This window comes from Monodelphis domestica, chromosome 6, assembly GCF_027887165.1.
Source record: "Monodelphis domestica isolate mMonDom1 chromosome 6, mMonDom1.pri, whole genome shotgun sequence".
NCBI classification, from domain to species: Eukaryota; Metazoa; Chordata; class Mammalia; order Didelphimorphia; family Didelphidae; genus Monodelphis; species Monodelphis domestica.
The window spans coordinates 191,093,460-191,109,574 of NC_077232.1; the positions used below are offsets into that span (position 1 = coordinate 191,093,460).

General features: G+C 37.8%; 1 protein-coding gene across 23 annotated transcripts in view; it reads right to left on the reverse strand.

Moving 5' to 3' along the window:
• The window catches only part of MAP9 (microtubule associated protein 9), a 132,256-nt gene extending 118,587 nt beyond the window's left edge, over nt 1-13,669 (reverse strand). For 6 of the 23 annotated variants that reach the window (XR_008912918.1, XM_056802798.1, XM_056802804.1 and 3 more), the window contains exons 1-4: nt 10,185-10,752; nt 6,453-6,617; nt 5,181-5,277; nt 3,866-4,177 (exon numbers count right to left, since the gene is read on the reverse strand). Coding sequence is in view for 21 of the 23 variants with exons in the window: in XM_056802798.1 (XP_056658776.1) it covers nt 3,866-4,177; nt 5,181-5,277; nt 6,453-6,527 (484 nt within the window). In the remaining 2 variants the exon portion in view is untranslated. Of the gene's footprint in view, nt 1-3,865; nt 4,215-5,180; nt 5,284-6,452; nt 6,618-7,837; nt 7,922-9,703; nt 10,753-10,779; nt 10,838-13,645 lie in introns of those variants that run through there. The other 17 variants (XR_008912919.1, XM_056802802.1, XM_056802800.1 and 14 more) reach the window with 13 other exon arrangements.
• Nucleotides 13,670-16,115: the final 2,446 nt, after the last annotated feature.

The window sequence follows — 16,115 nt, forward strand, 5'->3', positions numbered from 1 at the left end:
TCAATTAAAATTCCATTATAAAAAGCAATATCATTCTCTAGTTAAGTTTTTATGCATGAGGAGAGGGAGTCAAGATCAATGATTTTATCACTAATAGAGAAACAGTTAGGAACTCCTTCCACCAATACATACTGAATACAATCCAAAATGTACATCATCTGTGAATAAGAGTTTTCAAAAGGGCCACATTGCAGATCTGCAGACCTTCAAGGCCTATTCTTACTATTGCTGCCAGCCTAGCTACCTCTGTGATAATAATAGGAAAAATTAAGTACATTGCAAAAATAAATTTATGTTGTATAATTAAATGATTAAAATCATTTAAGATTCACTATAGATTTAAAATTTATTTTGATTTTGTGCAACATATTAACATAATGCTTACTCCATATTAAAAATCAGAGTATTGCAACTTAAATCTTGCTGCCATCTTATGGTTAAAAAAATAATTTTAAACATCTCTTATATAGCAAATCCTGAATAATAGAACATAGGTTATTTTGTTTATTTAATCTTCCACATGTATTTAATCCTTGACTGGCTGTAACCTCCTAGAACATACTCTAAGCTGTCTTATCGTACTTATCGATTCCTGTATTATATAATAATTTTGCATAATTAAAAATTAACTAGGAATGAATTAAATAATTGTAGATTGTAGACTCTTCAGGACACTCAAAAGGTTAAGAAGGTAAACAGAAACAAATGTGATAGGTAGATGGCCATGAGGAAGAGGAAAGTTGTAAAGGAAAGGTGAACCAAGTCAAGAAATTTAAAATCTGAGATATACATTTTTTGCTCCTGCAATCTTCTCAACTTCATCACGCTCCCCTCAAAACAATTAGAAAACATTTTAAAATGCCTTTGTTGTTTTATGCTTTGTTTTTTCACAAAAAAAGAATAAGCAAAGAGAAAATGTTATCCTATTTAAAAGGTATGAATGTTTTTTCAGACATCATTCTTGGCTCTGATTAGAGCCAATGAAGATGTATACCATAGTCTGTCTACAAACAGCAGGGGGAAAAAAAGCCTCAGCAGTTTAGGAAGCAAAGAAAGGGAGCAAATGCAGAGCCTCTATTTTACTTTCCACTACTCTTCCCACACTATTTGTTCAATAAAATGACTAGGCTTTTTTTCCTTAGGAAAAAAATTAAGTTCCTTTTTGTTTTCAACTCCTACTTCTAACTACTTTCTTCTGAGACCATAATAAAAATGGTACAATCAATTCATAGTTTTCTCACCAATTTTCTTATTGCTTTTTACTCTAATTGTTAGCACAATAGTTCAGGCTTCCAACACTCAAGAGAATACATTTGTACAAGTTTCCTAAATGTATCTCTCCCTATTCTGATTCTTTGCCCTTCAAACTACCACCAGGGTATTTTTTTCTAAGACATCATGTCAATTTTATGTTATTCAAGATTGCCAAAATCCTCAGCCAACATTTGTGGTATTCTGCAATTTGACTCTACACATCTATACAACTCACATCCTAATTCTTCCCCCAAAACTTCATATTCCACTTCAGTAGGATGTCTCTCCACTATAATGGAATAGAAGAAGAGCAGGGAAGAAGCATTTATAGCAACTACTATATGCCAAATACTGGGCTAAGTATTTTCTAAATACAGTAGAGCTCTATATTGGTGGAGGGAATGGCTGCTGACTCCATATGGGCTCTCTCCTCACTCCTGATCTTCCCCAGTCAGAAGCACCCCCCCAAAAAAAACAAAACCTTTAAAAATAGTGAAAGTGAAAAAAGTGAACTCTTTTAAAGCAGAAGAAACCACTAGGGTAGACCTTAGCTTCCTTAATACCTGGGAATAAGTGAAACCTGGGAAAGCAAAATCAGAAGGATTGTTATTATAATATACAATAATATGTATTACCTCAGTTGATCTTTACAACAACCCTGAGAAGTACTATCCTAATTTCACAGTTGAGGAATCACACAGACAGAGCTTTCATGGCAGGCCCAAAGTCACATAGCTAGTAACATCTGAGGCTAGATTTGAACTTAAGTCTTCCTGACTCTGGGCCCTCTGCCCTATCCACTCAGCTGTTCTCTTCATATATACATATCCTAAACCCAAGCCCTCCTTTTTGAATCCTACCCATCCCACAAGGTTCATAAGTCATTATAGATCACGACCAGAAAGTATCCAATGGTCATCTAATCTAATTCCATAATTTTACAAATTAGGAACTGAACAGCTTTAAGTTTTTATTTCACTCATGAAGCTTTCCTTGATTACTCACTCATTCTCCCTAAGCTGTGATTTCTTTCATCTATTTTTCAATCCTTACAATTTAGCCCTGATTTTCACTCAATCCAGTTTTATTTACACAACTGGATTATAAGTTTTTTGAAGGTAGAATCTATGAACAGATGAATGAAAAAGCATTTAGATTCCTAAGCCAGTCACTGTGCTAGGAGCTGGAAATACAAATGCAAAAGTGAGTCATTTTCTATACACAAGGAACTTATATTCTAAAAGAGAAAGACAACACTCCCTCCCACTCCCAATGGAAAGTTGACCATAGAATGGACTGTCATTAAAATAAAAAGGTAAGTTAGGCTATGGAGAAGAACATACAAAACTCTGGGCTAGTTAAAAGTTAACCCCTCCATTTTTGCCTTTCATATCTGACCCTTATTTCAATGTGCCCTTCCCCACTACATAGACATAGACATAACCCGGGTTAAACTGTCCTGTTGGGGCACAAACTCCCTTCGTCTATTCTATCTAGCCCATCTATAGCACCAGACTATGTTTCACCTACTCTTCCCCTGGATTATCATCTTCTTGCCTTCTACCCTTCTCTTTGGGGTCTCCCAAATTCTAATCCAGCTTTAACTCTAGGAAACATAACCAAATCAATATCAATTCTGGATTCTACTCCCCTATCATTTCACTAACCACATTGTGACTCTCCAAGCCACAATGCTCTTCCCCTATATGTGTGGTCACTATTAGAATGTCAAGCTCCCTTTGTTCAGATCAAGTTTCATTTTTGAAATTCACTCTATGCAGTATCTGGTGCATAGTACAGAACAGTAAACATGCACTTAATGCTTTTTATTTACTCTCTTACTCAAGTACCTTCAATTCCCTGCTTTCTATGGGGGCTCCTACACCTCAATCCAAAAACATGCTCAGACCTCCCTTCACCTAAATAAACCCTTCTCTTGACCTGAATCACTCTTTTCCTCTATACTAACAAGCTTTAACAATTTCTGCCTCTGATTCTTTTTCATTCAATTATTCTCAATTCCTTATAACCAGCTTCTCTCCTCACTGCTCATTCTATCCCACTGAAATTGCCATTTCCAAAGTCAGTATCACTAAATCCACATTCTTTTTCAAGTCGTTATTGTCTTTGACCTTTGGAGAGCATCTAACACTATTATTTTCTCTATATTTTTTTTTCCCCCTTGGCTTATGCTACTATATTCTCATGGTCTATCATCATGACCAGGAGCTAACTTTATGCCCTTTGATCTATGTTTCTTGCTGCTCCTTCTTTGTCTCCTTATTCTCTCCTCCAGTTCCTCTATTGAAATATTGCCTCCAATACCTCATTCATAATGTGAATGTGACCCTGGGTTCTTGAAAATTGTACAGATCACAAGCTTGGGAAGTCCTTCAAGTATGCGCTATGTAACTGATTGTCTCTGTTATCTGGGAAACAGACTAGCTAAATTTGGAAATGTTTATAACCAGAAGATTGACCATTAGATGATAAATGTTTTTACCCAGAGGTATAAAGGAGTGGGCAAAGTGAATCAAGGAGGGGATATTGACAAAATGACAAATCTTATTAGCTGCAATGGTAAGTTAATAATAGCAACTAAATTATGTACCTGATGATATAAATTTGACTAGCCTAGATGGAGATTTTCCATTTATTTCTTCTTGTTCAAATTCCTGGTCTTTTCCATCCATCAATGAATTAATTCCAATTGTCTCCAAAGTATCTAATACTGCTTCTTTTTCTGTTTCGATAGAAAATGGAGCTAAATCTTTTGTTATATTGTTATTTGTTGTCTTAGTTTTCAAAAAATTTACTTTTGGAGAATCATTTTCTTCATCATCTGACACATAAAAATCATTAATAAGATTTTTATTAGTTGACTTTTCATCTACTGATGTATCAGAATATCTTTCAAAAGAACCTGAGAAACAGGAAAGGAAAGAACTTCAATGCTTGTGCTGCAATTAAAAAGAAAAAAGACAAACAAAAAAAGTCCATGTGACAATACATTAGCCTCAAAAGCAAATAAGATTCAGTGACTAGAAAATAATTTTTATCAATATAAATCTGTCCCATCTGAAGCAAATTAAATTTGTGGTGTTTAGCTGACTTAGAGCAGCACTACAATTCACAAAAAGGGTTTACTATAGCAGGGATATTAAATTCAAACAGAAACAGGACACTACTCTATAAATAAGAATCCCTGCTGCTGCATATTGACTTAGTTTTAAAATATATTATCTATGGCTTGTATATTATTTATTTTATTACATATTTCCCCATTATATTTTAATCCAATGCAGCTGCTTTTAGGGGTGGTTGTGAGTTTGATACCTCAGTATTATAGGATGGCAATCTCCCATAATACATTTAAAATATTTAAAATAATTAAATTAAACCTAAAATAATTTTCAAATCTTAAAAATTAATCTCACAAACAATTTTATTGGGTTAAGTCAGGTATATATAAATGACAAAACAAACTTGATAGTTATAACCATTATTTATTTCACTGGTCTGATTATTTTTATTTTTTTCTATAAAAACTGATAGGGGCTAAATTTAGTTCAAAAAGTCTCAAAGGTTGTCTCTCTAAATACAGGAATACACCTTTACCTGTTGGAAATTCTTTTCCTGCAGCTTGAGAGGATTCCAGCAGGGAGAAGATTCTCAGCTTCTTTTGTCCCTCTAGCCTCAGAGTTTGTATCTTTCTCAATTGTCCCACTCCTACCCCCTTTACTACTAAGCATCAAGAAGGCTTCAAAGAAAATCAGAAACCTTTAGCAAAATGTTAGGGGAAAGCTTATGCTAGTCAATTAGATTGGCGTAATTTCATGTCTGTGATTTAAATTTTTGTAGATTGAATGCAAAGAAGGTAGAAAAAGAGAAGGGAAGGAGACTTTTTTCTCATAAATTAGTCATACCAGCATCATCATCATCATCATCACTGTCAAAGTCATCGGAATAATCTTCACTTTGTTGCCGAGATGAACGAGCTGAAACTGCTCTCTCTAATTCATCCTGAAATGATATAACAAGAGTAAGTTTCCTTTCAAACATGAAGGTTTCATATCTAGATATGATTTCATCAAACATTTCATTCTATTCCTAGACCAAAAGCTGCTTTTCCAATTAAATTCTACTAGCTTGGGCTTGAAGTTAGAACCAATTTGCTCTAAAATACAACTCAATAGGAAATCTGAGTTTCTGTCTTCCTTGTATATTTAAAGGGTTAGGATACAGTGAGCTACATATATCAAGAAAAACTTAAAAAATCACCATGTTTCAGCAATGAAGTCATCCTTATACTTATGTAAAAATGATCTTTTAAAACCATTAATAATGTTTTTAAACCATTAATAATTCATTAACATGTTGCAATTTTAAAGTTGAAATAATGCAGCCAAAATAATTGACAGATAGCTCTAAAAATAGGTGAAGAATTCCTCCTTTTAAATGTCACTCATTACTACAACTTCAGACCATCCCCAAAGTAGCAAGAATTGAGATGAAGCTTTGTATTTCTTCTTCATGTTGAAATATGGGGAGTTCCACACAGTTAAATGATTTACTTCAACAAAAGCATTCCATAATTCAAGGCAGTCTACTACTACACACTTCTCCCCAAACTCACTCATATAAAGTTCCTTGCCCCATCATACTCTCCCTCTTATCTCTGCTTATGCCCTTTTGCATCATCTTGTGATTATTCAGCTCTTGAAACCTTTTCTAAAACCTATGTTTTGGGTTATGTTCAAAGTAGGAATGTATTTGGACTTCCTTTTCTCTGTAGCCTTTTTCTTTATCTTTTGATTGTAGCTATAATTCTTATTCTCTTCCAAGATTTCTTTCTCCTCCCTTGCTTAAAATGTCATTCCATCCTGTTCCTAAATAACTAATCAATTCCCCAAATGTTGTCACCTTCCCAACCAAGTTAAGGTTGAGAATGTAGTGAGATAACAGTCCTTGAGGCTTCTAAGCAACCAGGTGTTTTATCAACTTTATATCCTCAAGGAACTTAAGCAAGCTCTCAGCTAGCCAAACTTTACAGTCAGTTTCACCCCTTGTGATGAACCACTTTTCAAAGGCATTTCAAGTTAATATTTATCTTCTGCTCATTTTCATATATAAATTTAAAGAAAGTTTTTCATATATAAATTTAAAGAAAATTTTAAAACAATTGAATTTATTTTTACCTGGAAAGTAGTTCTTTTGGTGATTTTTGGACTCTTGGTATAGGCCAAAATACTGCTAGACACTTCATCAGACATGGTGATTTTGTAAAAAGGTTAAACAGCTGTTAAATGTCTTTTCTCAGTTAAGTTTACACAGTGGCTAGTAGGTGAGTCTGTTGATTCGATCTATGTTGGGAATTAAAATACAGGGATAAGAACAAAAATTTAATTTGAAATGCTTTGCTAATACAATCAATATATACATTATGCATGGATTTTTTTCTGAGTATATATAACTACATTTGACAACGTCTTTATTTTTTTGGTCTGGACCTGTCATTTTGTAGTGGAGAAAACTTCTAGTATTGGAATTCCTAATAGTACACCCCCACAATGTGGATCTATCATGGGGTCTATAATTTAAAGATAATTGCCTGGCAAACTGTGAGGTTATGGGATTTACCTAGGTGGTATAGCTTGTATTTAATAGACACTGGAATGAAGCCAAGTCTTACAAATGCCAAAGCAAGATGCCCATCTACTATGTAATGCTGCCTCCCTCTGACACAATTAAAATTTTTATCTATAGTCTTCTTGCAGAGTTCTAAAAATAATAAAAACAAAAGCCAACCAAGGACACAAATTAGTAATTCTAAACCAATTATTTTGAAAAAAAGTACAACTAAAGGACTAAATTTAAGAGATACAAAATCTGCTACCTCTATTACAGCTAATATGATCCTCTAATTCATTCCTCACAGAATTCATACAAAAATAATAAAATCACTAAACTACCTACAGCAGAACCTGTAATTGTGAAATGTGCAAAATAGTATTTCTTCCCTTACTCTTACTTGTGAAAGGTTAGGACAAAAGTTTTTATGTGATGTACTTAATTCTAGGACAACACAAAAGGCACTGTTCCTCGCCTTTAAAGATAGAGAACACACCTTAAAAATTTTTTTTCTAAAAGCCTCCAATTCTATTTCATCATTTATGAAATGTGATGAACAAAAGAACTAAAGCATAAGGAGGTAGTTGGCAGGGGTAGAGACTGTAGAAAAGTAAGTAACCTTTAATGGAAAGTTTACAGAGTGGGGTGAGGAGAACAATGGCCTTGGAGTTAGAATGCCAGCTTACTATCTTAGAGAAAGTCACTCGAACTCTCTATGTTGCAATGCCTCTATATGCGAATTGAGGGAATTATACTAGTCTTCAAAGACCTTTTCAGTTCTAAATCCTCAGATACCTTAGAAATCACTTTATCTGTCTTAGCTTCAGAGTTCCTTCACATTGCAACTAAATTATTCCTAACTCTTTTCTTAAAACTCCATTATTCTAAAACTTAGCTTCTAATTCTAGCTGTCTCATATCCTATTTGGGACTTTTAGCAAGTCTTGCCTTACCTTCTCTGGCCTTGAGTATCCTCACATAAAATAGTAACTGGACTAAATCTCCAATACCAAGATCCCATGCTCATAGAATTGCAACTGGAAAGGACCTAAGTACATTTACTCCAACATATTTACTACTTTGACTTATGAATCTCTGATATGCATTAATCCAACTTCTGCCTGAATATCTTCAATACAGGGGAATCTAATAGCCCCAGAAAAAAAGCCCATCATGAATAATAACCATACTGGTTACCTCATGGGGTCTAGTATCTTATTGGCTGCTACTAAAGGAGTCAGAAGTCATTTCAACTCTGCAGGATCCTCAATTTTTTCCTTCTGTAAAATTAAAGAATTGGCCTATATAAACTATGAGGTTCCTTTGTTATTAAAATGCCTCTGTTAGTAACTTGGAGTTAAGCATCACTTTACTTCTCTGGGCCTTCATTTCCTCACCAGTGAAAGGGATTGTCTTTTCCAACACTGAATCTATGACTAGATATAATTTTATGCTTGGGAATTTGAATTCACCTGACTTTCTGGGCCCTAGCTGAGAAACAGTTTGGCTTAACTGCTGTGCTGGATTTTGTCAAAAAGAAATGTCTTCAAATCTCGCATTGAGACACTTATTGTATATAGCTCAGAAAGTCATTTAACTTCTCTGAATCTCTCAACTTTCCTCATCTGTAAAATGGAGAGAATGAAAGCAATAACCTCAGAGAGACATTGTAAAGTCTATATGAGATAATGTGTTTTTAAACTATAAGGTAATATAGAAATGTCAGCTATTAACTAGCTTGTCAAGCTCCAAGTTCTATAATGTAAAAAAATGCACTTGGAATCAAAGTAACTAGATTCCGTTCAAAAGCTAGATGCCACTTGTCAGAGAGGCTGTGGAGAGGATTTTTCCTCAGGTACTGCTTGAAATAGATGGTGCTAAAGTATCTTCCAACTCTGAAATTGAATGGTTTAGGATCCCGGCTAATTAATTGCTACCTTTTTTGAGCTTTAAGACCTTTGAATTATTTGATCATCATTTTCTTCATTCATTTAAATGAGGATTGAAATAAAGTAAATGGGGGCAGCTGGGTGGCTCAGTGGATTGAGTTAGGCTGAGAAATGGGAGGTCTAGGTTAATTCAAACATGGCCTCAGATACTTCCTAGCTATGTGATTTAACCCCCATTGCCTAGTCCTTATGGTTCTTCTGTCTTGGAACCAATGCAAAGTATTGATTCTAAGAGGGAAGGTAAGGGGTTTTTAAAAATTAAAAAGGTAACCTCTAAGATCACCTGAAGTTCTAAATATATGTTTTGATGAAAATCAGAATCTAAGACTTACTAGGATTTGAATTCTAACCTACTTGACCCTGAAATCTTAGGCAAGCCCCTTTCTCTCTCTCTCTCCCGGATTTCACAGGATATCAGATTTAAAGGTCAAAGACATTTAAGAGGTTAGCTTAATCCACTCCCACACTTTGCAGATAAGTATCCCAGAGAGACAGATGACTAAATTCACATTTGAATTCAGGTTCTCCCATTCCAAAAACAGTTCTCCAATTCCAATAGCAGTGTTCTTTCAACTCTAGGATGAGGGTCCCATCCCTTTCCTCACCTATGACAGATTAGATGAGCTTCAAAGGTCTTACAATAATAATGAAAATAGCAGAGGGTGTCATGGATAGAGGAACAAAAAAGTTTAACTAAGAAGGGAAGGAGCAGGGAAATCCTTGGACTTAGAGTTCTCTGGAGTTGTCAAGCAGGTACAGATCTGCCCAGGTAGAGAGGGTTTTAATCCTTAGTTCTTTCTCAGGCAATCACAGGGCCAATAAAGGAGAGCAATCTATTTCTATGACGTTATTAAAAGAAATACTTCTTACCTTCTGACTTAGAATCAGTACTGTATATTGGTTCCAAGGCAGAACAGTAAAGGCTTTGGCCACATTTGAATCAAGACCTCCCATCTCTAGGCCTGGCTCTTATGCAGAGCCACTCAAGCTGTCCCTATGGATGCACCCACTGACACAACAAGATCACACACAACAACCTTGTGAGGTGAGAGCATTTATCCCTATTTTGCAGACAAGACAACTGAGGCTCAAAAGCTAAGTGACATGTCCAGTGTGTCTGATCAGGGACATTCTAGCCACAAATCCCGGGCTCAAGTCTAGCCCCGCTCCCCGTCCCCGCCCCTCTAATCACCAGAAGCCCAGTAACGTGCTTTAAAGTTTGCACTCAATACCCCCCGCCCCCTTACGCCGCCCGGGCCACGGCGGGCACACCGCCACCCCACTTCCGCTCTTTGGGCAGCCAGCCCCTACATCTAGATATCCCGCGAGGCTGAGGTCCCGGGCCGCGTACCCACTCCCAGCCACTCCCGCGGTAGCTCCTTGGTGTGACAGAGGTCCGGGAGCGGTGGGGGGCTGAGGCCCAGAGTCCGTGGGAGGGAATGAGGTAGGTCGTCTCCTCTCCCCACGGTGGCCTAGGTCACGGCCCAGGCTGGACTGAGTTCTCCCTCAGTGTGGCGGCGGGAGAGGGGCGGGAACCAGCCAGTTGCTCCAGCAACAAGGCCAGAAGGAGGAAGTGAAATCACAACAACCAGACTCGTGCTTACCCCCGCCCCCCTCCCCAATACCCCTGCCTATAGGGTCTTTCTTACGTCCGGGTTCATTGCCAGGGCGACTGAGTTAACCTAGGAAATGATGTCACGGCAGCTGGGCCTGGCGGGAAGGGGATCAGCCTCTTTCCCCTATAGCTGCCTCCTTTTTGGTTTTCCTATGCAGGATCTGTTGTCTAGGAGACGCTAGCCCCGCCTCCTCCCCTCAATTGGGAAGGGTGGAGCGAGAGTTGGAAAGAGTTGGCAATCCAGAGAGGTGGATCTAACTCGGGGGCGGGGCCTCCAGGTGGGTATCAGGAGGAGGCAGGCTGAAGAAGGGAGCCTGGGAGTGCGCGGTACCTGAGTCCCACCTGTGTGTCTGAGGGTTGTTGGGGTGAGAATGCCAGGAAGGTGTCGCAATCTGACAGGACGTTCGAGAATGTTAGGAGAAAGAACCATGTACTGCGGTGGGGAAGCGACTCGCCCACAGTCACGCACAGCAGAATTAGGTGAACCAGAGAACCAAGCCCCGCTGACTGGTTCAGTCTGTAGAACCTCCAAATCGAAGGGGATTATCTGGTTTTATCACGACAGCAACAGCCATGTATTCACCATAATGATGAAGATGCTGACTAATGTTTAAATAGTGCTTCAGGATTTACAAAATGTTTTACAAATATAACGTTTTATCTTCTCAACAATCCTAGAACGTAGGTACGATTACTGTCCACCTTTCACAGGTGAAAAAACTGAGGCAGACAAAGGTTAAGTGAATGCCAGTCTTCATACTCTGGAAAATAAGGCTGAATTTGAATTCGTTTTCCTGAATCCCAAGCCCAGGCCACTGGGACACCCCTTAGGTCATTTTTTCCTTTTTTATTTTGTAAAGAAATACGCTTACTCCCAGGAAAGTTCATTCCATTTTCAGACGTAATTTTTCATCCCTTACATGCTTCCGCTTTGCTATTTCCATCCATGGCTCCTAGTTTTCCCTTTTGGGGGGGCAAACAAAACAAACTTTATCCCTTTTCTAATACTTTATGGCAATAGAATACCTGGAGGCTGCTACAAAGTCTACTGCAAATATTGTCATCTCTAGGCTAAATAATACTAGTCGATCGCAAAATGAGCATGATCTCTAATCCCTTCACCACTCTGGTTCTTTGCACTATGCTACACAGAATCCATAGCATGCTGGAGCTGGAAAGTATCTTAGACCTCAATTTGCTCAACTGTCTCACTTTAAGAGAAAACCTGAGATCCATAGAAGTGATATGACTTGTAAAAATCACAAAAATAGCCAGTAAGCCAATTAAACCTAAGTCTTTTGATTAGATACTAAACATTGGGCAAGTTTCTCAGTTTGTTTTTTAATCTATAAAATAACTAAGGTATTGTGATAAGGAAGGAAAGGATAATAAGACGAGGTTAAGTGCCTAGGTGCCTACTGCCACCCTGTGGTGAAGGTGGGATTCAAATAACAGCAAATTTGTACCTGTAATGGCCCCACCCAACTCAAAACTCCTTATTCATTCAGTAAGAATAAGGCCAGCAGTAATAACCCTAAGCTCCTTTCCCCAGAAACCGGGGAGTTCAAAGATCAACTAGCCATAGTTCCTCAAGAGTCTCCCCTTTGCCTCAAGGATCATGAAGCCACACCAGTCCCTAGGTCCAGGTTTTCTGCTTTTCCCCCCCTCTCCCCCCAATTTCTGGTGCTGCTGAGCCAGCCATAATTTATTGATTTTGTGCACCCAATTCTACCCTGAGGCTCCAGTGGATCTGACCTATTTCCACTAATTTCCCTGATTTTTTTAATCAGTCGTTTCAGTCATGTCTGATACTGTGACCCCATTTGGGGTTTTCTTGGCAAAGATTCTGGAGTGGTTTACCATTTCCTTCTCCAGGTCATTTGACAGATGAATAAATTGATGGAAACAAAGTTAAGTGACTTGCCCAGGGTCACATAGTGTCTGAGGTCAAATCTGAACTCTGGTTTTCCTGACTCCAGAGTCAGCACTCTCTTCACTGAGCCTTCTTTATTCCTCAATTATTAATGTTATTTTAGTTATAATCTACACATATCTCTTTTTAAACATATGTTCCCCTTTGTAGAAAATGAACTCCTTAAGGGCAGAGACTGTCTTACTTTTTCAGATTTGTATCTTGAGTGTCACTACAGGTGCCAAGAAATGTTTAGTAAATGCTCATTGACTGATTTGTTAAATGAGATAATACTTGCTCTTCCTTTCTGACAGTATTGTTAGGATCAGAGATATCATATTAAAAGTATTTTGAAAAGTGTCAGATCCTATAAAAATACAGAGTATCACTTCTGTGAATGATATTTCCTCCATGAAGCCAAGGATGGCTTTGAAAAAATTTTGAGATGCTAAATTTACTTGACCCACTATTGTTACCTTTTAACTGCCTGTCTAAAACCTGTTTTCAGAAAAGAATCTTATGTAAGTGATTTATATCTTGGGGCAAATCAAAGCTTTGGCTTTGGTAAAGAAATGGCAGGCAATGATTGGTAGTAATATGTTTTTATAAACCAGGCCTTTGTAATTTGATTCATGGAGAAAAACGTTTTTGCTTGTCCTTTGTACCAGAAGAGGACCAATGGCATCCGTGTTGGGGTTGGGGTACAGTGTGCTCCACTATGGCCAGTCAGTCCAGTACATACTCGGAAGGCTTTGCCATAGTTGAACACAAATAACCCCCAGAACATTCGGGTTAGAGATGTCTCTAGATTTGGGCATCTCATACTTCCTTTGGGCTACTGTAATTCTGCTTTGCTCATGGAACACAGTACCTCCTTTTCAAGCCGACCATACATAGTCCTGTGGCAATGCCTCCCATGTCCCACGATTGGTACTAAAATTCAGAGAAACCTTAGAAGGAGAAACTTTGTGTTTCTGACTTTTAAGTAAAATTACGTTTGGCATTAAGGCTGCATGGCTATCCTGTCAGAGTTATACTCTCACCGGAAGAGTCTGAATGCTTGGCAGTTCAGCTCAAGAGAGGGGACCTCACTGTCAGTACCTTATCTTGCCAAGTGATCTCCAGAAACTTTCCAAGACTGCTTAAATGGAAACGCTTTTATTTCCTAGTATAGCACTGGTAGATTGCCCAGGTTTCACGGGCATACAACAAGGAAGTCAGAACAAGGGCTCTATAGACCTTCAGATTGGCATGAAACCCAATACTCTTATCTCTCTCACCTTACCTTGGAGCCTTCCAAACAGTGAGCTAGCTCTGGCAGCGAGTACATCAACCTCATCATCTGTGTGTACATCTCTGGGAAGTATACTGCTAAGGGCAGAATACTTATCCACAGCATTCAAAATTGTTCCATTTGCTATAACTGATGGTTCCATGTGTGGATGGTACAGTGCTGACTGGTAGATAATCTCTGTTTGTTTGGTGTTGATTATCAGGCCCAAATTAGCAGGAGCAACAGAAAATCGGTCCATACTCTGTTGTATCTCATCCTCAGAGGCTGCAATTGAATACAGAATCATCAGGGAACAAAAAGTCTTGCACCAACCTTTTAGTCTTAGCTTGTAGCCTTTTCATGTTAAATAATTTATTGTCAGGGCAATAGCTAACCTGCATACCATGTTCATCCTCTTTGGAAGTACATGACAAAATGAATGAATCATGCTAAAAAGTATCAGAGCAAACACACAACCTTGCTTCAGTCCATTGGTGCCTGGGAAAGTGTGAGAGCATTGTTCTCCATCTAGAACTGTGCAAGCACACCTTGTGAAATGTATACGATACTAATGAGCTTCTCTGGGCAACCATATTTCTCCATAATCTTCCACAAGCTGTTACAAAGAACATTATGTATAGATCTCTGTTCCACTCCTGGCATTTCTTCTGGAGTTGTCAAGTAGCAGACACCATGTCAACTATTTCCCTGCCCTTTCTGAAGCCACTTTAGCTCTTAGGTAAATGACCTTCTTCCAGGTGAAAGTTCAGATGATTAGGAGGACTATGGCAAGATTCTTGCCAACAATGATTAAGAGAGAGATAGATACCCTTGCAATTAGCACAGGACAACCTATATATCCTCTTCCTTTATAGAAGACAGTGTAGATCTCCTTGATCCCCTTGGGGATAACTTCCTGTTGCCACATAACCTGGGAGATTTTGGTCAGCTTCTTTATGAGCAGCAGACCGCAACTCTGTAGATTTCTGCTAGAAACGAATCCGTGCCAGGTGCTTTGCCACAAGAGAGGAGCCTAGTGGCATTTAATGTTTCTTTAGTTTCAAGTTTGACTAGAGAGGGATTGACTTCAACCTGAGGTCCATAGCTTCAGCATTGGTTGATATTAAAGAAATTGCAGGCACTGGCTGGTAGTAATGCCAGGCTTTTGTAATGTGATGTAGTGGTGATTAACTGATGTATGGAAAGCCAAGCTATAATTATTGATAAAAATAAAACAGCTTTCCACATTATTCACCTCCCCTTCTTCTTGTTCTGAGCTCTACAATCAACAGTAATTAAATCAATATGATCATACTACCACATCTTTCTTGTAAAGGGCATGTCAACTAACTGCCTTATGGATTAAATCATCATTCTCCAGCTATTCCCTTCCTTGACCACAACTCCAACACATTTGTTCTCTCTCTTTATTATAATGCTTTAGGGAGGGAGTGTCCCAAGTGATTAGCAGTTTGGCACATAGAAAACACTCAATTTTTTTTATTCATGTTAAAACTTGATTAACCTTTAAAGTTGTTCTAGACTATTGATGATGAAATTACTTGCTCTCTGGACCTTCTCTTTGAGAAATTATTTTTCTCCCTAAACATTTAGGTGGGTAAGAGTACAAGAGTCAAGCAGACCAGAGTTAAAATGAAGACTCTGACATTTACCAGCTGTGTGACCCTGGGCAAGTCCCTTAACCTCTGACTCCCTCAGTTTCCTCAACTGCAAAATGGAGATGATAAAATTACCTACCTCACAGAGTTATTATGAGGATAAAATCAAGTATTTGTAAAATGTTTAGCATAGTGCCTGGCACATAGTGCCTAACAAATGCTGATTCCCTTCCTTTCCTTAAAGCCCTAGAATTCCCTTAAAAATGGTTTATGATGAGATGCTTAAATCCCACAAGGTGGCAGCAAAGGATTTACAACTTAAGCCACAGACTTGAATGTAACTATTCATCTGTTCTTTCCTTCCCATCCATTCTATAAATTATTTAATACTTAAGCTTTACTTGAAAGACAGAATTGCATATAAATTGTTATGGTTTTAAAAAATAGAGCAGTTTCCTTGACAGGAGAATGTTGGACTCATGTATTAACTATCTTAAAAGACTTTAAAAGCTCACCAGCTTTCTTAATATTTATACAACCAAAATCCCAATAAACCAATTAGACTTGTTGAGTTTCAATGGCATTATTGATTTAGCCATTCTATGAATTAAAAGGATACTTTGATTTACTAGTGAGCAGTGATTATACAAAGAAATAAGTGACTACTCAGATATTATCCCAAGAATATTAAAATTCTAAAAGGAGAGAGGAAAGAAATAAACATTTATATGGTATCTATGTGCCAGATTCTGTTAAGTACTTTAAAAAAATAAACATTATCCCACCATTTGATCCTCATAACAACTCTTTGAAGTGGGTGGTAGGTGCTATTATTATCCTCCAAAACATAAAAGTTAAATATT